The sequence below is a fragment of the Trachypithecus francoisi genome, unplaced genomic scaffold, assembly GCF_009764315.1.
Source record: "Trachypithecus francoisi isolate TF-2019V2 unplaced genomic scaffold, Tfra_2.0 Lachesis_group8, whole genome shotgun sequence".
Classification (NCBI taxonomy): Eukaryota; Metazoa; Chordata; class Mammalia; order Primates; family Cercopithecidae; genus Trachypithecus; species Trachypithecus francoisi.
The window spans coordinates 105,152,541-105,179,069 of record NW_022681473.1 but is presented as its reverse complement, the minus strand read 5'-3'; the positions used below and the strand labels follow the sequence as shown (position 1 = coordinate 105,179,069).

At 50.0% G+C, this 26,529-nt stretch overlaps 2 protein-coding genes across 8 annotated transcripts in view; both read left to right on the top strand.

The window, feature by feature from the left end:
- Positions 1–16,567, top strand: part of SIK3 (SIK family kinase 3) — a 258,205-nt gene extending 241,638 nt beyond the window's left edge. For 4 of the 7 annotated variants that reach the window (XM_033205496.1, XM_033205494.1, XM_033205497.1 and 1 more), the window contains 7 exons: positions 455–794; positions 1,355–2,247; positions 11,098–11,261; positions 12,433–12,565; positions 13,471–13,641; positions 14,357–14,473; positions 14,522–16,567. In XM_033205496.1, the coding sequence (XP_033061387.1) occupies positions 455–794; positions 1,355–2,247; positions 11,098–11,261; positions 12,433–12,565; positions 13,471–13,628 (1,688 nt within the window). In that variant the 3' untranslated portion in view covers positions 13,629–13,641; positions 14,357–14,473; positions 14,522–16,567. The remainder of the gene's footprint in view (positions 1–454; positions 795–1,354; positions 2,248–11,097; positions 11,262–12,432; positions 12,566–13,470; positions 13,642–14,356; positions 14,474–14,521) is intronic. The other 3 variants (XM_033205500.1, XM_033205498.1, XM_033205499.1) reach the window with 1 other exon arrangement.
- A 5,094-nt stretch (positions 16,568–21,661) lies between these two features.
- On the top strand, positions 21,662–23,845 carry APOA1 (apolipoprotein A1). Its single transcript, XM_033205493.1, has 4 exons — positions 21,662–22,006; positions 22,206–22,268; positions 22,441–22,597; positions 23,185–23,845. The coding sequence occupies exons 2-4, from the start codon at positions 22,226–22,228 to the stop codon at positions 23,786–23,788; spliced, it is 804 nt and encodes a 267-aa protein (XP_033061384.1). The 5' UTR covers positions 21,662–22,006; positions 22,206–22,225; the 3' UTR covers positions 23,789–23,845.
- Positions 23,846–26,529: the final 2,684 nt, after the last annotated feature.

Sequence of the window (26,529 nt, the reverse complement as noted above, 5' to 3'; positions counted from 1 at the left end):
CAGGCTGGTCTTGAACTCCTGACCTCAGGTGACTCACCCACCTTGGCCTCCCAAAGTGCTGGGATTACAGGCGTGAGCCACAGCGCCCAGCCTAGAGTCTGCATTTTTAACCAGATGCCAGGCCATTTGTGTGCACGCGAAAGTTCAAGAAGCACTGCCTAGATCCGAATTACCCCAAGAATAATCCATGGACCAGCTTTTAGGGGAACTTGTTGGAAACACAAATTCCTGGGGGCCCATCTGACCTACTGAGTCAGAGTTTGAAACATAATGATATAGATAGGGCCCAGGAATCTTCTGTTTAACGAGTTCTCCAGACTTGTCTTGTGCACACTGCAGTTTGAGAAGCACTGTTCGAGCTGGTATGTGGTTTGAGTATCCTCATTGGCTCTCATTACTCCTGGCTGGCTGGTGACCTGGGCACTTGGTCACTCTGCGGTTCCTTTCTCTCCAGGAGCTGCATCTTCCTCCCAGTTTCAAGGCTTACCTTCCCGCAGTGCAATCTTTCAGCAGCAGCCTGAGAACTCTTCCTCTCCTCCCAGCGTGGCACTAACCTGCTTGGGTATGCAGCAGCCTGCTCAGTCACAGCAGGTCACCATCCAAGTCCAAGAGCCTGCTGACATGCTCAGCAACATGCCAGGCACAGCTGCAGGCTCCAGTGGGCGGGGCATCTCCATCAGTCCCAGTGCCAGTCAGATGCAGATGCAGCACCGTACAAACCTGATGGCCACCCTCAGCTATGGGCACCGTCCCTTGTCCAAGCAGCTGAGTGCTGACAGTGCAGAGGCTCACAGGTAAGACCGCCTAACGTCACCCAGCCATCTATGCATGGATCCAGGTGGGAGGAAGGCCCTTAGCACAGTGAAAGAAAAGGAGGGAAGGAGAATGGGCCTGACTAGGCTGTACTCTTGTTTCGTGCTTTCTAAAAGCAGGATGGTGGGTGTGGGATGAACGTATCTGCTTTTTATTGACCCAGGGTTAAAATTCTGATGAGGCTGAGGTGGAAAATGGGAAAGCTACCTTAGTATTTGCTTGCAAAGAAGAAAATGGCCTGTTAGAGGAATGGATAAAAATGTCAGTTCCCCTTTTCTTGAAGGGAACATCTTGAAGTTGCTTCCTTCAAGATGAGCTAGATCTGTTACCCACGCAGTGCCCTCAGTCCCTTGGAGGTTACTGGACAAGCCAATAATGGAATAAATAGGGACAACGCATACATTTGCCACTTCTCTGTCACACCACAGTTCTCTGTACCAGTGGGTTCTCCCTACTGAGGAGGAGGAGGAGGGGCTGTTCCCCGGGAAGTCTAGGACTTGTTACATGGATGTCTGGTACTCACTCCCTTTTGTGTCTGCAGCTTGAACGTGAATCGGTTCTCCCCTGCTAACTACGACCAGGCGCATTTACACCCCCATCTGTTTTCGGACCAGTCCCGGGGTTCCCCCAGCAGCTACAGCCCTTCAACAGGAGTGGGGTTCTCTCCAACCCAAGCCCTGAAAGTCCCTCCACTTGACCAATTCCCCACCTTCCCTCCCAGTGCACATCAGCAGCCGCCACACTATACCACATCGGCACTACAGCAGGCCCTGCTGTCTCCCACACCGCCAGACTATGCAAGACACCAGCAGGTACCCCACATCCTTCAAGGACTGCTGTCTCCCCGACATTCGCTCACTGGCCACTCAGACATCCGGCTGCCCCCAGCAGAGTTTGCACAGCTCATTAAAAGGCAGCAGCAACAACGGCAGCAGCAGCAGCAGCAACAGCAGCAACAGCAAGAATACCAGGAACTGTTCAGGCACATGAACCAAGGGGATGCGGGGACTCTGGCTCCCAGCCTTGCAGGACAGAGCATGACAGAGCGCCAGGCTTTATCCTATCAAAATGCTGACTCTTATCACCATCACACCAGCCCCCAGCATCTGCTACAAATCAGGGCACAAGAATGTATCTCACAGGCTTCCTCAGCCACCCCGCCCCACGGGTATGCTCATCAGCCGGCACTGATGCATTCAGAGAGCATGGAGGAGGACTGCTCGTGTGAGGGGGCCAAGGACGGCTTCCCAGACAGTAAGAGTTCAAGTACATTGACCAAAGGTTGCCATGACAGCCCTTTGCTCTTGAGTACCGGTGGACCTGGGGACCCTGAATCTTTGCTAGGAACTGTGAGTCATGCCCAGGAATTGGGGATACATCCCTATGGTCATCAGCCGACTGTTGCATTCAGTAAAAATAAGGTGCCCAGCAGAGGTAAGTGTCTCCTCACAGTGAAAGTCCTGGGCCAGTCTGCCCTAATCAACTGACTCAGTAATGTTATTTTTTTTCAGCTAGTATTCTGTGTTCCTAAGAAAAAAAGAATTTCTGAGAAGAATTTCTGAAAGAATTTCAGGACCTTCTTGGGGAGAAGCATGTAGGAAGTGGGCATTGGTGGGTGAGGGCTCCATTTTCAAAATCAAAGGACCATGACACAAAATTAGCACTTAGTCAATAACACAGATGATCTGTTTCCCTTATTCATACCACAGTTTCTTGGAACCCAGAAATTCTTGACTGCCATCAAAAGAGCTAACATTAACTTTGCAGTAGAAAAAAGTCAGCCAAACATAATTTAGTGTAAATAGTGCGGGAACAAGAGTCAAAGCACCTTAATTCTGCTCTTGCAGCTATCATATGTGTGATAACTTTGTCATTTAAACCCTCTGATTCTGATTTCCCTCATCTGTGAAGAAGGTGCGGAGGAACAATGGAGTATCTTAGAGTATCTGTGGAGATGAAAACATGTACATATGTTTGTTTCTACGTAATGTTTGTGTGAGAGAGAGAAAGAGGCACATTCAGATGATCTGAAGTGTATGATTTCAGTGCATAAATGTGAGGTATTATTACTCTGGTCGTTTTATTAGTGAGCTAAATGCGGAATATTACAGCATCATAAGGGGCCCCATTATTTCATTTTGTACCACTTTATAATTAATGAGTATATTCATTCTCATTCTGAAGGAGATCAGGATTACACTCAGTAAGTTATACTTAGAAAATATAGTTCTGTTAGCATCATAGCATTCATCCTAGACAAAACCAGGAATCTTGCAATTTACCACTCCTCACCATTGCCGTCCAAGGGAATAAAAAGCAATTTATCTGTAAACCGTACAACCCTGAGACTGAGCAGTTTCTTCCATCCTTCCCTCCCTGGAATTACCTGCATCTTCTGCCCTGTCCTTTAAAGGCAATGCTGAAAACTCAGCTCCAAGGGGAATTCAGTCCTGCGGCACAGAGCAGTAGAGAAGGCCTTGCTGTAAAGTGGTTTCTGTGAAAAAGCCTTGGTGGTGCCAAGTTATACTCATTATGCACTCTTAGGGAGGGAATTGTTGCCTGAAATGCCAGTTCAAGCCTGACCTTTTGAACAGGTGGGTGTCATCCAGCTCAGAGGCTGGCCCCAGTGAGATGTATTGTGTCCACCTGTGGCTGCTGTAGTCTTAGTGGACATAGGAAGGTGGGAGCTTTCAGAACCAGGTCATAGGTGGAATGGTTAACAGACCTGAGGGTATTTAGGATTGGGAGGAAAAACTAAGAGAAACACCACACTTGTTAGTTGGAAGAAGGGATCAGATTTTTCTGGGTTCATATTATAGGGCAGTCCCGAGATCAAGATAGAAGTTGCAGCAAATTTCAGCTCATCCTATGGAAGAGCTTTATAAGAACTCTCCAGAATAGGCTGCCTTAGCAACCTGGGAGCTTTCTAACAGAGGTGGGATGATGGTATGGGGATGTTGTGGAAAAGATTCCCCTGCAAATGGAAGCTTCCAGCACACTATAGTTGGCATGAAAAGGAGATGAGCTCACATTTCTTTTTTTTTTTTTTTGAGATGGAGTCTCACTGTGTCACCCAGGCTGGAGTGCAGTGGTGCGATCTCGGCTCACTGCAAGCTCCTCCCAGTTTCACGCCATTCTCCTGCCTCAGCCTCCCGAGTAACTGGGACTACAGGTGCCCGCCACCACGCCCGGCTATTTTTTTGTATTTTTAGTAGAGACGGGCTTTCACCGTGTTAGCCAGGATGGTCTCGATCTCCTGACCTCGTGATCCACCCACCTCAGCCTCCGAAAGTGCTGGGATTACAGACGTGAGCCACCGCGCCCGGCCAAGCTCGGCATTTCTGTTGTGCCTTCCATGTGCCAGTCACCAAATGCTGTTCACATACAGATTCATTTAATCCTCACAACAACTGTGCAACCCTAGAATAACCAACTCTTACTCCCATTTACCAGTGCAACAGCAGAGGCACAGAGATTAAGTAATTTGTCCCCAAAGTCAAGAGGTATTGAGTGGCAGCTGAACATAAGAGTACTCACACTAGCTGTCACTGACAAGAGAGATGCTCACTGGGCAAGTCCCGGGTGTGCAGGGCACTGAGGAAGGAGTACACAGCTACAGCAAACAGTGCTTCTGCCCTCCACCCCTCCCTCAGCCTGGGTCACCGTGTACTTTCAATACTTCTTGAAATGTTTTTCTTCAAAACTTATTTTCTCTAGTTTCTCTTTACCTTCCTTCCTGTGTGACTTCAATGTATAGAAAGTCTGGAGAGCATAATTCCCCATTGTCCCCTGATTGTCAGAGGACCCCTTCTTCAGCAGGCATGCTAGTCTGTTGAGTACCCACTGTTGGTGCAAGTGCTGTGGGCACACCAGAGAAGGGAAAGATTAGTTCAGTCCAAGGAATGAGGTAGGTTTCCAGCAGTAAGTAGCTTGTGGGTTGGGTCCTGATAGATGAAGAAGATTTGCCATTTGGATCTAGAGGAGAAGCAAGAGAAAAGAACAATGGGTGAGACTGTCTAAAGGAATTTTTCCAAGGACGGCAGCAGGCTTGGTTCGTTTGAAGCACAGTGTACATGAAGGCATTAGTAGAAGCTAAGGACAGAGCTTTTCTAAAATGCATCGTCTAGATTAAGCTGTACCATGAAAAAAACTCAAGTTTCTTCTTCTTTTTTTTTTTTTTTTTTAAGGCAGAGTCTCACACTGTTTCCCATGCTGGAGTTCAGTGGCACCATCTCGGCTCACTGCAACCTCCATCTCCTGGGTTCAAGCTATTCTCCTGCCTCAGCCTCCTGAGTAGCCAGGATTATAGGCATGCACCACCACGCCCGGCTAAGTTTTTTTGTAGAGATGGGGTTTCACCATGTTGGCCAGGCTGGTCTTGAACTCCTGACCTCAAGTGATCCACCCACCTCAGCCTCCCAAAGTGCTGGGATTACAGGCATGAACCACTATGCCCGGCCTTCAAGTTTCTTTTGAAAACTTCAGAGCTTAACATTTTTACTTTACCGAAAAAATCATCAGATAATTTACTGTTCACTTTTGTCATGAAAGGCTTATAATGCTGTGCCCCCACTGCCCTGCAGGCAAGTGGAGGAGCTTACTCTTCTCAACCATTCTGGCCAGGAAGGAATGCCTGCTGTTTCTTTTAATGGTCTCTCCATCTCAACTGTGTTGCACAAGACTCTACTGTAGGTGCTGTGCAAATGCAGAGATGAAAGCATAAAGAATCTGTCCTCAGGGAGCTTCTACTCTACTGGGGGATGTAAAACAAGCTCATAAACAGCTTTGCTATGAAGTGCTAGGTACTGAGTGCTACAAGAAGTATCATTAAGAAGAGCAGAGCTAGTGTGATCTTCTTAGCATTTCTTAAGGGTAGATGAACAGGGATTGTTGTTATTTAGTTACTTTTTGAGCCAGGGTCTTGCTGTGTCACCTAGGCTAGAGTGCAGTGGTACAACCACGGTTCACTGCAGCCTCGACTTCCTGGGCTCAAGCAATCCTCCCACCTCAACTTCCTGAGCAGCTGGGACTACAGGTGTGTGCTACTACACCCAGCTAATTTTTTCTTTCCCTTTGGTAGAGATGGGGTCTTGCTATGTTGCTGGGCTCAAACAATCCTCCCTCCTCGGCCTCCCAAAATGCTGGGATTACAGGCACGAGCCACCACACCCAGCCATGTTGGTATTAGTAAAGGAAAATTAGATGCCATCGTATCAGTGTCCATGGTTACCTATTTCCTTGATGGCGATTTGCCACCAGCCAATATGAGGCCAGGCACTGTGAGAGCACTGAGCAGGCAGCATGCCAAAGGTTTGGAGAAGTGTCAGATTTCACATGCCCCATGCTGTCTGTAATCTCCCTGCCTGCCACCTTAAAAGGAAAAGCAAGGTTTGTCTTCTATAGCGGTACATACACTTGATTTTTTTGACTTTGCAAATAAATACAGCAGCATAATCAGTCTACACCATGAGATTACCAACTGGAACTCACAAAGAGAACCACATCCTCTTCTCCGAGCTCAGTCAGCCTCAGCATTATTACTCAGGCCTCACAGAGCAGTAAAATGCTGACAGAGTCAGGAGTTACCCCAGAGCCTTTAAGGGGAGTATGCAGGCACGTCATTGCTCCCATTTTCTCTCAAAACCCAGTAAGTGAGTAAGGACGAGTCAACATTGACAGATTCAATAGAGAATTGTGCAAGTTGCCCCAAAGTTCCCCGGGCAGGTGAGTGGTGTGCATTGTGTCCGTTTGTGCATTTTCCCCCTTGTGTGATCGGACGATCATCCCACCTCTGCACTCTCTTAGCTTTAGTTTGATAAATTCGAGCATGTAACTCTGGGGAACCGTCTTTCCTTCATGATTTCTGTGTCCTTTGGTAGCTGCTGAATTGGCATAAAGGGTTGCCAAAGATTTGATCCTCAATTTCATGTTCCTTGGGCAGTGGGTTAGTCTGTTTATACCCCTCAAAATGGTCGATAGGGTCTCATTCTTGGAGTGTCACAAAGGACTTCTAAACTCAGGGTCAGCATTCTTACCAAAAATCAGACTTGACTTACTTGGTCTTTTACAGCTGATTAAAGACTCTTTCACATGTGTTGTCTTTTTGAGCCCCCAAACAACCCTCGTTTTTCAGATCAGGAACCCTGAGGAGAAGCTGAAAGATTTGCCAACACTTGTGTAGTTTGCTGGTGAGGGAGCTGGGTCCTGACTTCAAGTTTTCTGATCCCCTGGTCATATATTTTTTCCTTTACACCTCTTTCCCACTCTGTACCCTCCAAGCACAGCTGCCTTTAGAGAGATGCTAGCTTCCAGGTCTTTGACCTACTGATGATACTGAAACTTGAGCAGACAGAACCCTGGTGTATCCCCTGACTCCTGTTAATGCTCTTTTTCATCTGGTTTTTAACTCACATTTGTCTGTCCTGAATCAGAGGCTTCTCCTGGAAATTAAAGTTTCCCTGAGTCATTTGTTCATTTACATATGGGTAAATTGTCCCTCATAATTCTGCAAGCAGGGTTCTGTAATTAAATCTATTTCCTTGTTTGTTTTTGTCAGCTGACTCAGTACGCCCTTATGCACTCAGAAATAACATTTCTAAACTGAATATAAATTATGCCAGACTTTATTGAGCTTTTACAATGCAGTAACCTCTATGAAGCACTCCACACCCATTGAGTCAGTCCTGTTGTACAGATAACTAAGACCCAGCAGAGCGGGATAATTCACCCAAGCTCCCGCTCCTCAGGAAGCAGCGGAGCCAGGATTTACGGCCAAGTCTTCCTGACTCCAGCGCTTGCGCTCATGACCCTTGTGCTCAGCTCCAGCTTGGCTGAGGGATGAGCTCTGGGCTGGGAGTCAGGAAGACCCCCACCATGGTTTGTCAGGCAGTCACTTGTTCTGTCTTGGTGCCTACAGGCATCAGACCTGAAGGTGGGGAAGAGAGCAGACAAGGCAGAGCCCAAAGGTGGGTGGTGGGTGTTTTGGTTTGCAGGGGCCCCATTCTCAGGAATAAAAACAAGTTCTAAGAGAGGGAGGGAAAAGACCCTTAAAAGACACGGCAAACAAACCAAAACACTGAGGCCTCCAGAAGAGGCAGGAAGGCTCCAACCAGGACTGTATACATTTTGTTAGCTTTGCTGTTTCCTCATGGTTAGTAATGATCTTTTAAAAATCTTTAAACAGGAGAGCGCTCATGTTTGTCCTTGCAGAGAGCAAAGAGATGCAACTGATGAGATTTGCATCCAACTATATAATCAGGCTTAAAGGAAAAAAACACCCCAAGGAATTGAGTAGATGATGTTAGCTATCAAAGAAGACAACATAGGTTTTTGAAAAAGTAAGAAGCGGCTGCTTGCATTGCTTCTTGGCAAAGCAGACAGAATCATCATTTCCTCACTCCTACACAGCCATGTTGCACCACTTCCTGCCAGTGGTTTTTGGTTGGCCCTGGCGCCAACATGCGAGTAGTGCCCACTGAGAGGAACTGGGCAGAGTGGGTAGGACGGGCGGGCTAATCCCACAGAGCAAGTCCTGGTATCCTTTTTTTTTTTTTTTTGAGACGGGAGTCTCGCTCTGTCGCCCAGAGTGGAGTGCAGTGGCGTGATCTCGGCTCACTGCAAGCTCCGCCTCCTGGGTTCACGCCATTCTCCTGCCTCAGCCTCCAGAATAACTGGGACTACAGGCACCTGCCACCACACCCGGCTAATTTTTTGTGTTTTTAGTAGAGATGGGGTTTCACCGCGTTAGCCAGGATGGTCTCGATCTCCTGACCTCGTGATCCACCCGCCTCGGCCTCCCAAAGTATTGGGAGTACAGGCATGAGCCACTGCGCCCGGCCGTCTTGGTGTAGGTTTTCTTTCATCTTCTTCTTTCTGCTGGTTTTTAGCTTGCTGTAGCGTAAGAGTTGGCTTCTGGCTGTTACTTTTACCTCTTTGCTCAGAGAACTTTCAAAAGATTTCTCACTTGCCATCATCTTTGGTAGTTGGGAAGCTCCCTTCTCGTCTAATTTTCTCCAGAATGTCTTGCACTACTAGCAATGTGCATGTCAGTTAGCTTCCCTCCCTTTCCATCCTGCCTCTGCCCCTAAGTCCGAGCCTAACCTTAATCATCATAGAAAACCATTTAAATACAGAGACCTGAAATCCTTTACCCAACAGTCAAGAAGTATGCTTTGCTTTCATTATTCAAATAGATCATTGGAATGGCACAGTTAGCATTAGAGCTGTATTTGCTATTAAGAGTTTTTTTTTTTTTTTTTTAACTTAGTCCCACCAAGAGTCAGTTCATCCAAGATAAGCTCAGTAGTTTCCAAGAAGCATTAACTCAGAAAACCAACCAAGCAAATACAACTTATTTTCAAGTCCCAGGCTTTTAAAGACTGAAGTCAGAAGTGCTACCAGGAGGATCCTGTCAACATGGGTGTGGCTTTGATAGTCTTCTTGACTATCCTTGATCAAGAAAAAGTACTCATTCCTCTTTCTCTCCAATTCTAATCTATAGAGTTGTATGCTCTGACAGGATAGTAGCCCATATTAAGACAGCATTTATTTTTATTATTCTTTTTTGAGATAGAGTCTCACTCTGTTGCCCAGGCTGGAGTGCAGTGGCATGGTCTTGGCTCACTGCAGTCTCTGCCTTCTGAGTTCAAGCAATTCTCCTGCCTCAGCCTCCTGAGTAGCTGGGACTACAGGTGCACGCCACCACACCCGGCTAATTTTTGTATTTTTAGTAGAGGCAGGGTTTCGCCACGTTGGCCAGGCTGCTCTCAAACTCCTGACCTCAGGTGATCCACCTGCTCCGGCCTCCCAGAGTGCTGGGATTACACACTCCCGGCCTAAAGAGCATTTACTGACATCAGTGAAAGAGATCATAATGGGTATAGGACAGTTTCTAGAACACTGAAGGTTTACAGACATACATGAGATATAGTTCTTGCCTGCAAAGAATTTATAGTCTAATGTGAATGATTAAGTACATAATTGAACATGGTACCAAGGATAATGTTAGAGCAATCAGACACAAAGTCTTTTGAAGTTTAAAGGAAGAAATGATCTATTTCTGTTTGAAAGGAAAAGTTTAATAAAGACAATAGCATTTGATATGAACATAGAATGATGAGTTGCTTCGGATTGGCAGGAATGGAGGCAGAAGAATCAGTTATTTGCAGATAGAAGGAACATTGAGAGCAAATGCATAGAATTGTGCATAGATGGGGGACAGTTAAGTGGTCCCATTTGACTACAGCTTAGAATTTGTGGAGAGGGGAGTATGAGACACTGATTGGAAGATAGCCAGGGGCAGTGTTGTAAAACGAAAGTGAATGGACTACAGAGTGGTTGGTCTTTGTAGGGTAGTAATGGGGGATTGGTTATGAGTCTAGCAAAATAATCCAGGCAAGAGGTAATCAGGTTTCCATGAGATTGGCAACAAAGGGATTGAAGTGACCAGCATTGCAAAGGTAGATTCAGCACCAGGAGTAAGGAATCAATAGTGGCCCCAAGAGCTTATGCCTGGAAGATTTGGAAAATGAGGCATCAGTACTACAATGTCTGAAGGAGTAGCAGGTTATGGGGGAAGTGGATGGGTTTGGAACTGGACATGGTAAGTGCTACATGCTGGTTAGATATCCAAGGAAAGATACCTAGTAAGTAGCTGGAAGTATGGATCTGGGGCTTAAAGGAGCACTTCAGTAATTCTTTACATAAAGGCAGTACAGCCATGAAAACAGATGATGTTGCCAAAGTAAGTGTGGGGAGAGAGAAGGTCAAGGACAAAAATGTGGAGAGTACTTGCTTAGAAAGGGTAGAGGGGCCATCAAAGGAGTCAGAAGCAGCAGTTACAGAAGTAGAAAGAGGAGAGGAGCAGCGTGGTACACTGAGGTCGCTGGGGGAGGAGAGAGGAGGCAGCCGCAGAACAGACGCATCCTCCCAGGCTAGAGCGTCCTGAAAGCTCTGAGAGTAATTCTCATGTGCATCTAGGTTTGAGAACAGATCACTGTTAATTCAACAGAGAAATGAAAGAAGAGAAGGTTCAGTGGGGTCCAGCCATGCCCTGTTATGTGGGATTTTTTTCCCTAAGGGTGTGAGCCCCTCCCCTACAGCTCATCTTTTGGAGGGCTGGTCCAGGCTCCTCTCAGCCGTGACCACCGGCTGAGGATTAGCAGTTAGTGTTACACGGTCTCCTCAGCCTTGCCCATTGTCCCTTGCAAGACGTTTCTTGGATGGGAGTTTCCAGTGCTGGGAGAAGTTCCGCCCCACTGACTCTATTCTGCTGTGTCTCCTCAGAGCCTGTCATAGGGAACTGCATGGATAGAAGTTCTCCAGGACAAGCAGTGGAGCTGCCGGATCACAATGGGCTCGGGTACCCAGCACGCCCTTCTGTCCATGAGCACCACAGGCCCCGGGCCCTCCAGAGACACCACACGATCCAGAACAGCGACGATGCTTATGTATGTTGGTCCCTCCTGCTGCGCAGAGGTGGATCTTCCCAGTCCCAGCCTTGAAACAGAGCATAGTGATGTGGGGTAGCCACTCTTGGCCGCTTTCCTCAGTTGGCATCCAGACTTTCTGGAAACTGTGGGGGGCATTTCTTTTCTTCGTCTTTTTTTTTTTTTTTTTGAGACGGAGTCTCACTCTGTCGCCCAGGCTGGAGGACAGTGGTGCAATCTCAGCTCACTACAACTTCTACCTCCCCAGTTCAAGTGAATCTTGTGCCTCAGCCTCCTGAGTAGCTGGGACTACAGGTGCCTGCCACCACGCCTGGCTAATTTTTGTATTTTTAGTAGGTATGGGGTTTTACCATATTGGCCAGGCCGGTCTCGAACTCCTGGCCTCAAGTGATCCACCCGCCTTGAGAGCATTTCTTTGAGTCACCCTAACAGACCAAACCTTAATTCAAGTAGAATCTGTGCTCCAAATTTTAAACCAAAGAATCAGAAATAGTTGCCATCTGTTCCCTATAGTTTTGGTTATTAAACCTCTTCTTAGTCTAAACTCAGGCCCCAGCAAATGAGCCCATAAGCTTCTGGTTATTTTTCAGCAGCTACATTGAGCTTACTCAGATCAGGGCAACTGGTGGGCCTCAGCAGTTTTGTTTTCCTAGGGTGGCGCTAGTCTAGTAGCTAGCCACATGTGGCTATTCAAATCTAAACCAATTAAAATTAAAGGCAATTAAAAATTCAGTTCCTCAGTCACACTTGAAGTGCTCGGTAGCCAGTTGTGGCTACTGCTTACCATATTGGACAGGACAGACAGAGAACGTTTCCATCACTGCAGAGTGTGACTGGATGGTGCTGTTCCTAAGACCAAGTCCCAGTGGAGGTGGGGAGAGAGCGGAAACCGGGTTTTAGAAGGCCAGGGAGGTGTCAAGGTATCACCACCAGCTGAGATTTGCCGCATCCGCACCACCCTCACCACCCCACAGGGGAAAGCCAGGCAGCTTCCCACACTGCGGCTGTGGAGCGCCCCCTTTGGGTGGTGCTGTAGAGGAAGGAGTCTGGAGTGGGGCCCCAGGCTGTCTTTTGCCTGCTGTCCTTCAGAAGGACCAGCTGTCTTTAGGGGTTGCCTGAGAGTGGTGCCTTCTCTGGTGTGCTTATTTCTTCTCTTAACTGTTTTCTGCAGGTACAGCTGGATAACTTGCCAGGAATGAGTCTTGTGGCTGGGAAAGCACTTAGCTCTGCCCGGATGTCGGATGCAGTTCTCAGTCAGTCTTCGCTCATGGGCAGCCAGCAGTTTCAGGATGGGGAAAGTGAGGGTGAGGAGCCTTATGCATGGGGCACTCCAGAGAAGTTCCTGGAGGGGCCTCCCTCCATCTTCCGTGACTGCTCCCCTCTTCGGTAGGAAGAGCTCGTGGAGAGGTAGAGCCACAGCATCCCACACGTTCTGGACACAGCCCCTTTCCCCACTGGGCTTCCCTGAGTGCGGGTGTGTAAAGGAGGTGTGGCTTCTGGCCAGATGGCACAGGGCTCTCCCATTCCTGTCTCTCATCTCTGTGATGATATGCCTTCAGTCACTTTTTCGGTTCTGCTTAGAGGGCATCAGGTCCTAATGGCACATTTTTAGCTCTCCTTGGAGCCAGTCGAGGGAGGGTGTCATAACAAATAATAGGTGTAGGCCTTGGACAGGACAGGTCTGCCATCAGTCCCAAGGCTGTCCTTTTCAGGCTCTGCAGGCGAGGCACTTGGCTTTCTGGACCCTGAGATCCTCATCTATAAAGTGGCAAAAACGACAAAGCCTTTATCCTACCTTGTGCTCTGAGGGCTGCCTGGCTTAGTGAGTATAAAGTGCTTAGCACAATGTCTGGAACACAGACAGTGCCAGGAATGGGTGCCTGCAGGCAGTAAAATTATTGTCCCTTTCACCCTTTAAGAGGTGGTCCTTTCTGAAGGAGTCCTCTATCTTCTCTCACACTACAGTAGTTGATCTTACCCAAGGATGGGAAAGGGTAAAGGAAAAGGGCAAAAACGGAACAGGCAGAGGAGAATACAGGAAGAATCTTGGTCACTCAACACCTTGAGGGCCTGCTGTGAGCTAGAATTCAGGGCTGGGAGTCAGGCTGTGGGATGCTCAGACAGGTTGCCTTCGATTCCTCGTCTGTCTCCCCCTTGCTCGCCTAGCCCCCCAGTTCCCTGCCAACCTCAGTTCTTTTTGGTCTTGCAGAATGTGGGGCAAGCCTGGGAGGTCATGAGCACCCAGACCTGAGTGATGGCAGCCAGCATTTAAACTCCTCTTGCTATCCGTCTACGTGTATTACAGACATTCTGCTCAGCTACAAGCACCCGGAAGTCTCCTTCAGCATGGAGCAGGCAGGCGTGTAACAAGAAACAGAGAGTGAGTGTCACCCTGGCCAGGGCCAAACCAGCCCTGTGGCCCAGATCCGGAGCTTCAGCCCATGTGTTGTGACAGTGCCACGCCTCCCCTCGAGGCCTCACAGTTTCTTGCTTTTCATTAACTACCCTGCTAGTTTTAGGGCATGAGGTAGGGGTGGAGGTGTGCAGAAGAAATGCTAAAGACAGTCTCTTGGTTCGGTTATGAGGAATAAGACACAAGACCCGCCTCGTGTTACAGGTGCTGTAGCCTTCATAGAGACAGCAGTGAGCTATGGCTCCAGAGGATGGAGATGACCTCTGGCCAGCGTAATAAGGAAAGGAGGAAATCCTTAAATTCAGTCTAAAAGACAAAACCTGGCAGGAAAACATGTCCAGCCATATTTTTTAAGGCCGTACAGAAGCAAGTGGCAGGATATTCCAGACTAGGGAAATGTGTGATGAGAGGCCCACGGTAGAAAGAATGGGGAAACTGGCTCGTTTGGCTGGAGTAATGCAAAGAGTACACAGCCGGCACCATGGGTTGTATCTGGAAAATCTTTGACAGAAGAGGCCTGATGAAAGGGAAGCCACTTGGCAAATCCACATGAGAGCCTCAGTATGGCAAGCTGCCTGAGCTCCTGAGGAAAAGTGAACCCGCTGCATTTTTTTAAAAGTTTTAAATGGAATATTTGAGTCTCTTTTCAAACGAATTCTTCTCTGTGTCTGCTTTATTCCAGGTTTTGTGTACAGCTTGGGAATGAAAAGGTTGACCGTAACCCACAGTATCTTGCAACGTTGCGCCACATTGCCCTCGTGTTTCTCTCCACCCAAAATATCACAGCTCCTCTCCTCACATCTGGCTCAGCTCCTCTCCTCACATCTGGCTCAGCTCCTCTCCTCACATCTGGCTCAGCCGCGTGCTGTTCTTTTGGGTTCTGAGAGGGTTTTGCCATGTTTGCTTGTATGACCAAGTCACCAAGGAAATAAACAGGAAGGAAGTCCATGTTCTTCATCTTTCGTGAAAGTATATTTGAGTTGGTGGTGTTTTTGTTGTGTTTGGGGGTTTGTGTTGTGTTTTGTTTTTGGTATGTTTTCTTCTGGAGGTCATTTACTTTCTTCTTTTTCTTCCTTTTTTTCCTCTCGTTCCTTTTTTGAAACGGGAGAGCAAAGCAGTTAGAGTTCAGAGGCCAGGGGCCTCAGGGCCACTCCCTCCCCAGCCTTCATCAGCACAGCACCCTCCATCCCCCTGCATTGCTCTTCCACAAAAGCAAATACTAAAGGATGCCATCCTCTGGAATCCTAATGGCAGGCAAAGGGAGAGAGGAAGGGTGACGGCTTCTGGCACTCAGAGAACAAAAAGAACAAAAAAAGAGAAACCCCCAAGCCTGGAACCCAGAGAGGTCTTTACTGCTGGGATCCACGGAAAACATGTCTGTCCCAGCCAAGATCATATGACGAGTTTAGCACGGAGGCTGAGAATGACCTGGCATAGATGGTTTGCCAGTTAGAATGTCTCAATCGGAGCCTTTGCTTTTGGTGGATAACTCAGCTCCCCTCTTGTAACCTGGAAAGTTGGTTGCCTTTATCATCCTGCTGGTTTTATCCGTGGACTGAACACCCGACAGCAGTGCGCTATGCTTTCCGTGACATCTTTCATTCTCATTTTATATTGTGCTATAAAAAGGATTGTTTCTCCATATATATATTATATATGTGTATATAATATATATGTGTGTATATATATTATATATATAATATATATATATATATATATATGCTCTCCCCTTTCAGCCTCTTTGTCACAGGCAAGAAGTGTAGTAGGTTGCCTTGGGCCCTGCCTCTCTCCTAACCCCCTCTTCCCCACTGGGCACCCTCAGCCCCTACATTTTAATTCTTGATCATGTAGAAATTGTTTTTGGTAAATGTTGATATTATTGTTATTATCATTATTAATAAATAAAGAGAAAAGGAATTTTTGTTTAAATGAGAAATGTTTAACCAGATTCTGTTCTATTTGAATTGTGACTTGCACCTTTTGTTCAAAGTATTTCCTTTAGGCATTGTAATTGTGAACAGCTCTTACTCGTGCCAGTGACAGATGCAGTGGTCTCCTTTCCCCGGTTGAAGCAGTGCATATGCAATAGCTATTGTTTGTGTTATCTTTATTTCTCTTCATTGTTAGAAACCAAAGTCTTCTCTGCTGGCTGGGGCTGAGAGAGGGTCTGGGTTATCTCCTTCTGATCTTCAAAACAAGAGAGAGACCTTGAATACTCTGACTCTCCACCCTTGTTTTTTTCTGAGAAAGGAGAGCAAGAGGTCCTGAGTCCCCTCCTAGTCTTTCATCCTGAATTTGCACAGAGGAAAGCGGGTGCCCGGCATGGCCATCCTGATGTTGCTGGCGGGATCTCCATGCACCTTGTCCTTCTCCACTGATACTGGCAGCTCGGCTCCTGGACCCAATATCCCTTGAGTGGAATTCTGCAGTGCAAGAGCCCTTCCTGGGAGCTGTCCCATGTTTCCATGGTCCCAGTCTCCCCTCCACTTGGTGGGGTCACCAACTACTCACCAGAAGGGGGCTTACCAAGAAAGCCCTAAAAGCTGTTGACTTATCTGTGCTTGTTCCAGCTCTTATGCCCCCAACCTGCCCTGCCACCAGCACGTGCTCAGCCTGATCTGTTTACATGGTACTGTATGTATGGGAGAGCAGACTGCACCCTCCAGCAACACCAGAAGAAGGCCAGTGAGCCTACTAACCATGCCATCTTGCAAACTACACTTTAAAAAAAAAACTCATTGCTTTGTATTGTAGTAACCAATATGCGCAGTATATGTTGAATGTATATGAACATACTTTCCTATTTCTGTTCTTTGAAAATGTCAGAAGTATTTTTTTTTCTTTCTCATTTTATGTTGAACTAAAAAGGATTAAAAAAAATCTGCAGACTCAAGTTGCTAAGACCTTTTGTCCTTCCTTTTGTCCTTTTGTGAGGCACTTACTTACAACTTGGTTACTTAGTTGGACAGTAGGAGGTTGTGTAGATAGAAGCCTGATTGTGTTCTTAGGCTGATAGATTATTTGCCTGTGGTTCAGAGTCTAGTTAGGAGAAGCCTCAGGTAAGTGGGAGCTGGAGCAGTGGAGGCTGGAGAGGTCTCCCAGGCTTAGGGTGGGGCTTGGAGTGATTCATGATCTCATCTCACCCTTATGAAACTCACATTCTCTAGAAGCCTGAACTGTGCTTCACACTGTGTCCCTGGGCACCCAGCTCAGACTCTGCCCCATCAGAAGGGAGCATTTGAATTTGCTGGGCCAGGTGGAAAACAGCTTCCTTGAAAGGGCACTTTTGAAGAGTATAGGGAAGGATCCTCAAGGAGTGGACACAGGCTGGACCCTTCATGATGTGACCTCCATTGGCCGAATGAAAGGACAGCCAAATAAGTATTTGGAAAGAAAGGGAGGGGCCGGGCGTGGCTCACGCCTGTAAATCCAGCACTTTTGGAGGCCGAGGCGGGTGGATCACCTGAGGTCAGGAGTTCGTGACCAGCCTGGCCAATGTGGTGAAATCCCATCTTTACTGAAAATACAAAAATTAGCCGGGTGTAGTGGCGGGCGCCTGTAGTCCCAGCTACTCAGGATGCTGAGGCAGAAGAATGGCTTGAACCCAGGAGGCAGAGGTTGCTGCAGCAAGCCAAGATTGTACCACTACACTCCAGCCTGGGTGACAGCAGGATACTCCATCTCAAAAAAACAAAGGCAGGGCAGAGGTGGGATTTTCCTATAGTTTTCTCCTTTATCCATACCTGAACTTCCAAGGGCAGGATAGAGTTTCCAGCAAGTTTCCAGGCATGGCTAAGAGACAGGTGGTTGAAGTCTTCTATGAAGAAAGCTTACTGAAGCTGGAAACACCATCTGAGTTCACAGAGGGAAGAATGAGAGGTGGGAATTTAGAAAGCCTTCCAAACTGGGCATGGTGTCATGCGCCTGTAACCCCAGCTGCTCAGGAGACTGAGGCAGGAGAATTACGTAAGCCCAGGAGTTCAAGTCCAGCCTGGGCAACATAGCAAGACCTCACCTCTATAAAAAATAAACTTAACCAGGCTTAGTGGCACATGCCTGTAGTCCTAGCTGCTCAGGAGGCTGAGGCTGAAGGATCATGTGAGCCCAGGAGTTTGAGGCTGCAGTGAGCCATGATCGCACCACTGCATTCCTGGAAAGAGAAAGACAACAAGGCTGTGGAGGGGCTAGAAAGTTGCTGTAGGGCCATTTAGATTAGAGAAGAAAACAGCCTTCTCAAGAAGGGTCTTCTAAAACTCCTGAGTCTGTGTATGCTCTCATGGAGGACTAGGTGAGTCTCCAGAACCAAACAGTGATAATACCCAGATCCCTTCCAGCAAATTGTAGCACCTGTTGTAATAGGTGCCACTCCCTCCTAAAATCAGCCAGGGTGCCTTTGGACCAGAGGTAGGGTGAGCTTTTGGAGGAAGCAGGGCACTGGCTCCTGGATACAGACTGGAGAGCTCAGCTCCAGAAAACAGGAGCTGTGCTGACAGAAAACCCTGTAGAGCACGATTTTCTTTCTGACTTTGTGCCAGCCCCCACCCCACACCAACTGCAAAGATCCAGAATTCAGAGGGCTACTGTGCCTCCCTCCTGTGATCAAAGATGAGCTCTGTCCTGGCCTTAGTCTTTTCCAAGCAGGAGGGCAGGAGAGAATCTTGCATAGTTGGCTGCAGTGCCCCACCCGCGGGTCTAACTTGGGGCTGCAGCAAAATTGCCAAATAGGAATACTGGGGGTGGGGGTCCTGTCTCCCCTGCTCAGTCGGCACCTCCCCTCCCTAACTCTCATTCTGGCTGACACCACATGTTCCCAGAAGAAATGTTCTGAGCAGGGGCTGGTATGAGACTGCCTCCCCTCCCAGGACCCACTCCTCCCTATGACCAGGCTGGTGACCCTCCCTTTAGCGTGCCAGTGCCATTCACTGAGCAAATAGGTGCCAGACCTAGCAGGGGACAGAGTCCTCCCGATACAGATGGACCAGTATGCTGGGACATAAATTGTGAAAGGAGTTGCTAATCTTTCTGTGCAAAATCCACTCCTGCAGTTGCTGCCAACACTTCCACACATGTCAGGGCATCCAGGGCCAGGACCTGGTAACCCTATTCAGGAGCAGCTGCTCTGGAGACTCCCAAGACGAGGGAGAGAAGTGGGTGGAAACAGAGGCCTACTTTGTGGGCCCTGCAGCCACTAAACAGTCCAACCCATGGCCACTGAGCACCTTGAACAATGCCTGGCTGGACCCTGAGTCTGAGTGTGTCATCAACCCAGTTTGTTGTTGTTGTTCTGAGTTTTTCCATCAGCTCTGTCCAGAAAGACTTCCTTCCTTTCCAAAATATTAGTAAAAGGGCCTTGGACGAGTTTAAGCCAAATACCTTGCAATAAAATGGAGTAGCCACCCTGGTGGATAAGTACATTTAAAAAAGGAAACTGCCTGCTTGGTGAGATGCTGTTCAACAGCACCCCGTATCCTGGAAAGTCCTTGCAGTCCCGAGCCAGGAAACTGAGAAGTCCCTGATCAGACTGCAAAGGCTGCAGGCTCCGCAAGGGTGCAAGGCCACCCTCGACAAACTAGAAGCCAGGCCTCCCGATTCCCACCCCTGCCAGTGCTGCATAGTTAACAGCTGAAGGATGCAGGGCAGCTCTGAGCTGCAGTTTTTCCCACAGGCAAAAATCACAAGGGTAAAATCTGGCCTCCAGCCTTATAGGGACATTCTAAGTTGTGAAAGTGCTTTGGCCACTAAAGAACTGTGCAAATGTTAAATACTAGGTTTAGCCATAACAATCCTGTTAGTAACAAACCAAAGAGAAGGGTGAAACACTGGCAAGTATCTTGGAGTCCAACCAGGAAGCTTTTGAGGTTCTCCCATGTGCTGACTGGGACAATCTCTACCCCCTAAAAGAAAAGATGCCCTCTTGGCCCAAGACCCCTGTGAGCTGTCCCAGCAGCGGACCAGCCACCTTCCCACTTTCTAAAGCTACAGACAGCTGGGATGGCCAAGTAGGTAGTCCAGGCTGACGGCTCACCAAGGCCACCTCCCTGTCTACACAGTCCCACAGACATCTGGGGCCACTTCAGTCCTGGAAAAGACCCATATCTCAGCAACTGCAAGTTAAGGTCAAGCAGAGAAATGTGGGATTGCTGCCTTCATGCCTGCTGCGGAAGCTGAGGTCTCAGGTCTGATAAAGCAAGTGTAGTGGGAATAAGGGAATACAATACCAGAAACTGGGATTCTAGAAAACAGAATAGTTACTGTCTACTAAGTGCGAGGTACCTTTCTAACACTTTTGCATATATGTTCAAATTTCATGCTTAAAACAATACAAATTTATTATCTTACAGTTAGGGAGGACAGAAATCCAAAATGGGTCACACTGGGCTAAAATCATGGTGCCAGCAGAGCTGTGCTCCTTCTGGAGGCTACAGGGAAAAATCCTTTGCTTCTCCAGCTTCTAGGGAAGGGCTGCCCATGTCCCTCAGCTCATGGCCCCCTTCCAGCAGTCACATGAGTCTGACCTCCACTGCCATCCTCACATCTCCTTCTCTGACTCTGAGGCCACTGCCCCCATCTTGTATAACTAAGGACCCCTGTGATGACAGTGGGCCTACCAGGAGAATCCAGGCCAACCACCCCATCTCCAGGTCCTTAATCACACTGGCTAAATTTTTTTTTGCCATGGAAGTAGCAAAGCCACAGGTTCCAGGGATGAGTATGTGGACATCTTTGGGGAGCATTATTCTGCTTGCCACACAGTAACCCCTGCTGTAACTCTGGGCGATGGCATGTTCTATCATTATCTTCAATCAGAAACTGATGTGTGGGGAGGTGACGCATCATAACTCATCCAGGGTCACACAGCTAATAAGTGGCAGAGCTGGGATTCAAATCTAAGGTTTTCTGGCTCCAGAATCTTCTCTGAAGTGAAAGGCATGAGGCCGACCACTCCCTGATCTGGTAAACAGAGACATCAGGCTGGTTTGTAGTGTTAGGGAGTTTCCTGGGGTGATGGTACAGGGTACATTTCTGCCCTGCATCCTAAGTCCAGAGACTGGGTTCTAGGTCCAGCCTTGCTTGTAACTCCCTGAGAGATGAGAGCCTTTGGGCAAAGTCCCTCCGTGCTCTTCAGTCTCTTCATCTGTGAGATGGTGGCGTGGGAAGAGGCTGGAGTGATCTCACGGTTCTTCTCAGCCTGCATCACGGGCTCTAGGACTCAGGTCCTGTCAGTAACCTGCTGGGGGAGGTCTGGGCCTTCCAGGAGAAACCTGACAAGATGGTGCTGCAAACACGAACGGACACCCTGCACTTTACATTCACAGGCTTTCTCAGGGGCCTCCAAAAACCCTGACCATTCTTGCCCCATTTTGCAGATAAAAAACCGAGGCTCAGAGAGATTACATAACTTGCCCACAGTCTTCCTCCAGCAAGATGGAGGCCAAGTGAAATGAGAAAGTAGGTCTCCTGCCACTTCCTTACCCGAGGCTCTTCTCCCCACACCAGGGCTTCCCAAGGGCTGAGATCCAGTCTCACCTGTGCGTGATCAAATGTAAGTGTGAACAATGCAAAGGGAGATGTCTTCAATCTAAGGGCCTTCAATTCTGTAATGTAATTCTGAGATTATGCCCTTTTCTTGTTAAAGTCTTTCCTTTTTGAAGTGATGGTCTTTACAATATCTTTACATGACAGAATTAAAAGTTGGCAGCTACGAATTGGTCTCAAGAGTGTTTTGAAATGCAAGAGGTCTCCGAAACCTCAGTCTGGGAGCCACCAAGCGCTCTCCCCTCTCCCCAGGTTTACCAGTTTGGGAGGCTTGGAGAGAGGCCTGGAGGACCTGCTGGGGACTAAAGCAGCGCACTGGTGGGAGGACAGGATGGGGGGAAGGGGAAGGGAAGTGAAGTAGTCTCCCTGGAATGCAGGATGGTGGGGGAGGAGGTCTCCTGGGTGGAGGAGTCCCAGCGTCCCTCCCCTCTGCCCCCTCCTCCTCTGCCAACACAATGGACAATGGCAACCGCCCACACGCTCCCATGGAGGGGAAGGGATGAGTGCAGGGAACCCTGACCCCACCCCAGGGACCTGCAAGCCTGCAGACACTCCCCTCCCGCCCCCACCGAACCCTTGACCCCTGCCCTGCAGCCCCCGCAACTTGCTGTTTGTCCACTCTATTTGCCCAGCCCCAAGGACAGAGCTGATCCTTGAACTCTTAAGTTCCACATTGCCAGGACCAGTGAGCAGCAATAGGGCCAGGGCTGGGCTTATCTGCCTCCCAGCCCAGCCCCTGGCTGGAGACATAAATAGGCCCTGCAAGAGCTGGCTGCTTAGAGACTGCGAGAAGGAGGTGAGTCCTGCTCCCTGCTCCGGGTGACTCTGGCTCCCCAGCTCGAGGTTCCGGCCCTCCTCCAGGCCGGGCCTCTGGGTACCTGAGGTCTTTTCCCACTCTGTGCCCCTTCTCCTCACCTTGCTGCAATGAGTGGGGGAGCACGGGGCTTCTGCATGCTAGAGGCCCCCCACTCAGCCAGGCCCTTCTTCTCCTCCAGGTCCCCCACGGCCCTTCAGGATGAAAGCTACGGTGCTGACCTTGGCCGTGCTCTTCCTGACGGGTAGGTGTCCCCCAGCCTAGGGAGCCAACCATCCGGGGGCTTTCTCCCCAAACCCCTGTGGCCCACCCTCCTGGGCAAAGACAGCCCCCTCTCCCCCACCTCCAAGCTTGGCCTTTCGGCTCAGATCTCAGCCCACAGCTGGCCTGATCTGGGTCTCCCCTCCCACCCTCAGGGAGCCAGGCTCGGCATTTCTGGCAGCAAGATGAACCCCCACAGACCCCCTGGGATCGAGTGAAGGACCTGGTCACTGTGTATGTGGAAGCACTCAAAGACAGCGGCAAAGAATATGTGTCCCAGTTTGAAGGCTCCGCCTTGGGAAAACAGCTAAAGTAAGGACCCAACCTGGGGTTGAGGGCAGGGGCAGGGAGCAGAGGCCTGTGGGAAGATGTTGAAGCCAGACTGGCCGAGTCCTCACTTACTATCTGATGAGCTGGGTCCCACAGATGGTCTGGATGGAGAAACTGGAATGGGATCCCCATTCAGGGTCACAGCCCATGCCCCCTTGCAAAGGACAGACCAGGGCTGCCCGATCCGTGATCACAGTGCTACATTGTGCCTGCAAGTGTAGCACACCCCTTTCCCTTCTTCACCACCTCCTCTGCTCCTGCCCAGCAAGAGTGTGGGCTGTCTTTGGAGAGGGGAATGTGCTGCAGGCATAGAAGCGAGGTCCTTCAAGGGCCCACTTTGGAGACCAACATAACTGGGCACCAGTCCCAGCTGTCTCCTTCTTAGCTCCTCTCTGTGCCTCGGTCCAGCTGCACAAAGGGGCATGGCGTGGCGGGGCAGGGGTGTTGGTTGAGTCTGTACTGGAAACGCTAGGCCACTGGACCTCCGCGGACAGGTGTTGCCCAGGGCTCACCCCGGTAGGCTGGGGCACTGGGAGGCCAGCCCTCAACCCTTCTGTCTCACCCTCCAGCCTAAAGCTCCTGGACAACTGGGACAGCGTGACCTCCACCGTCAGCAAGCTGCGCGAACAGCTCGGCCCGGTGACCCAGGAGTTCTGGGATAACCTGGAAAAGGAGACAGAGGGCCTGAGGCAGGAGATGAGCAAGGATCTGGAGGAGGTGAAGGCCAAGGTGCAGCCCTACCTGGACGAGTTCCAGAAGAAGTGGCAGGAGGAGATGGAGCTCTACCGCCAGAAGGTGGAGCCGCTGCGCGCGGAGCTCCAGGAGGGCACGCGCCAGAAGCTGCATGAGCTGCACGAGAAACTGCGCCCGCTGGGCGAGGAGCTGCGCGACCGCGCGCGCGCCCACGTGGACGCGCTGCGCACTCATCTGGCCCCCTACAGCGACGAGCTGCGCCAGCGCCTGGCCGAGCGCCTTGAGGCGCTCAAGGAGAACGGCGGCGCCCGCCTGGCCGAGTACCACGCCAAGGCCAGCGAGCATCTGAGCACGCTCAGCGAGAAGGCCAAGCCCGCGCTCGAGGACCTCCGCCAGGGCCTGCTGCCCGTGCTGGAGAGCTTCAAGGTCAGCTTCCTGAGCGCTCTCGAGGAGTACACTAAGAAGCTCAGCACCCAGTGAGGCGCCCGCCGCCGCCCCCCTTCCCGGTGCTCAGAATAAACGTTTCCGAAGTGGGAAGCCGCTTCTTTCTTTTGGGAGAATAGAGGGGGGTGCGGGGACATCGGGGGAGCCCGGATGGGGCCTTTGGCCCTGGAGCAGGGACTTCCAGCTGGAGTTCAACAACTCCATGCCCAGACTGGGCGTCTTAGGGCCAAGATCGACGTTGGAGGACCTGCTGGACGCCTGGCTGCTTACGATTGAGGGAGTAGAGTCTGCCTTACCAAGGCTCAAGTAGAAAGGAAGTCACAGCGGACCAGGCAAAGCCACAGACAATCCAAGGCCAGCTGCCCTGAAAGGGACTCAGACAAGGCCTGCAGCCCTGTCTGGGGCAGGACAGGAAACAGGGTTGCTTTAGCTGGGAGCAGTGTGTTCCCCGTCCCCAGAGGTGTTCCGTACAGAGCCTTCTCCAGCCCAGTCGCTGTCAGCGGGGCGGGGCGGGGCGGAGCGGGGCGGCCTCAGGGAGTCACTGGGATTGGGGTTTGGCTCCCGGGTGCAAGTGAGGTGCTGGGAGTTTGAGCGCCTCCTCCTTTATTAATTCAAAAACCTCTCAAACAAACACTTTTCTTCTCACAAGGCCAGTATCCCCCTCCCACTACTCCCCTCCCCCCGCCCAGAAACAGCCGCCGCTTCCTCAGGCACGGCAGTGGAAGCCAGCCCTCCACTGGCTGCGGCTCCATGCTGTGCCACCCCCTCTTTCCGCTAGCCCTGGCAGAAGCTGGCCTGGGTCAGAAAAATCACCACCACCTCTTGCAGGTACATTTTTATTTCCGAGATGCTCTCATATCTGTGATCTCACTGCATCCTTCCTTCCTCCCATCCTGGCTAGATTGCCATCAGAGGCACAGCATGGATGAGGACGCTGAAGCCTGGAGATGTGATGTCCCTTGCCCAGTGAACAGCAGGATGGGCTAGACAGCGCTTTTTAGACCCTGCACCCCTGGCCATCCATGATTATTAAAAAGAGTGTGCGGGTCAGGCACGGTGGCTCAAGCGTGTAATCCCAGCACTTTGGGAGACTGAGGTGGGCATATCACTTGAGGCCAGGAGTTTGAGACCAGCCTGGCCAATATAGTGAAACCCTGTCTCTACTAAAAATACAAAAAATCAGCTGGGCATGGTGGCTTGCACCCATAATCCCAGCTACTAGGGAGGCTGAGGCAGGAGAATTGCTTGAACCCGGGAGGCAGAGGTCACAGCCGAAATCATGCCACCACACTCCAGCCTGGGCAACAGAGCAAGACTCCAGCTAAAAAAAAAAAAAAAAAAAAAGTGTGTGGCCTGGCACTCAAGTTCCAAGTTCACATGGGTGTGCAGGCATGCCTGTGTATTGTCACATGACCTCCCTGGGCACAGTCCCTCCTTGCACTCATGTCTGAATGTCCCTGCGTGCATGCACGTGGCTTCACAGATCTGGGCAGTGGGCTTGTAGAGCCTTCCCTACCCTCTCTCTGCAGGGCCTTTCGCCCCCTCATGCAGGCCCCTGGATAATCTGCCCATGTCCATGTCCCCATCTCCAGTGTATCTTAACTACCCCCTGGGTACAGGAGTGGGCTTTTTAGTTCCTAACCTTCCAGAGCTACAACAGCAGTCATCCAGCCAGGTCTGGGTGGGAACATTTTCCAGATACGGCTGCTGAGATCTCGGCCCAGAGAGAAGCCCTGGGGAATTTCCAGAAGAAAGCAGTCTCCAGGTGGGGCTGGATACACCAATGCCACTGAGATCTGTAAAGGAGTCCCTAACACCTGACACAGGAGCGACAAAACTGTTTTCTGCACCAACTGAGCAGAATACATGCAGCTGACCTGGGCTCAAGGTCTGGCCCTGCCACGTGCTGGCTCTGTGATGCTGGCCAAGTGCCTTTGCCTCTCTGGGCCACAGTTTTTTCATCTGAAGAGTGGAGCCCTACTCAAGCCATCTGCAGCTCTCGGGCTCCCTGACCTAACATCTTTCGGGTGGTGGGGACGCAAAGGAAGCAGCCTCTGTTGGGGAGATCTTGTGCTCCTTTTTGGATCCCAGGACACCGCCCCCCGCACTCCAGTCCGGGTCCCAAGGGCCCAGTCAGCTCAACTGTAATGATGACAACATTGATCAGGCATCTTTACATGCAGGTGCTGTGCCAAACGGTTCGAACGCTCTCTCATTTCAATCTCATGGCAGACCTACGGTGGAGGGGATATGGTTGTATCCACTTTACATGTAAGAAACTGAGGCTGATACCAAGGGGTGGAGCTAAGACTAGCACCTCGTTGCATCTTACTCCAACCTCTAGCCCATCCGGCCTCCTCCCCTCACCTGTGCCTAAGAGGGCCAGGTGGCCTAGATAGGGGAGGTCAGCTCCACAGTTTTAAGTGAACACACACAGTCTCAACTCTGATGATGACTTAAGTACCAGGCATAGTGGCTGGCATGCGGCACACACTCAGGTCATGTTGTGCAGCACCGAACAGTTTATCAAAGTATCAGCAAGCTTATTGTCCGGTTTGACTTTCCGCACAAACCTGTCAAGGAAGGCAGGGTACGGGGGGTGATTCCTACCTTAGAGATGGAGAAACTGAGGCCCAGAGACTGCCCAGCTACCAGAAGGTGGATACAGCGCTGGTCCCCAGGCCTGCCTGACCTGTTGTCCGTCCAGTGCCCACCCACAGAACAGCCTCGGCCCTTTCCCATACCCAGATACAGATGGCACACTTGTGATGGCCCAC

Excerpts from the sequence above, each read along its gene's own strand:
- APOA1 (XM_033205493.1), top strand. The coding sequence starts at position 22,226 with ATGAAAGCTACGGTGCTGACCTTGGCCGTGCTCTTCCTGACGG. Across the intron at positions 22,269-22,440 it reads GGCCGTGCTCTTCCTGACGG|GGAGCCAGGCTCGGCATTTC; the intron begins GTAGGTGTCCCC and ends TCCCACCCTCAG. Across the intron at positions 22,598-23,184 it reads GCCTTGGGAAAACAGCTAAA|CCTAAAGCTCCTGGACAACT; the intron begins GTAAGGACCCAA and ends CTCACCCTCCAG.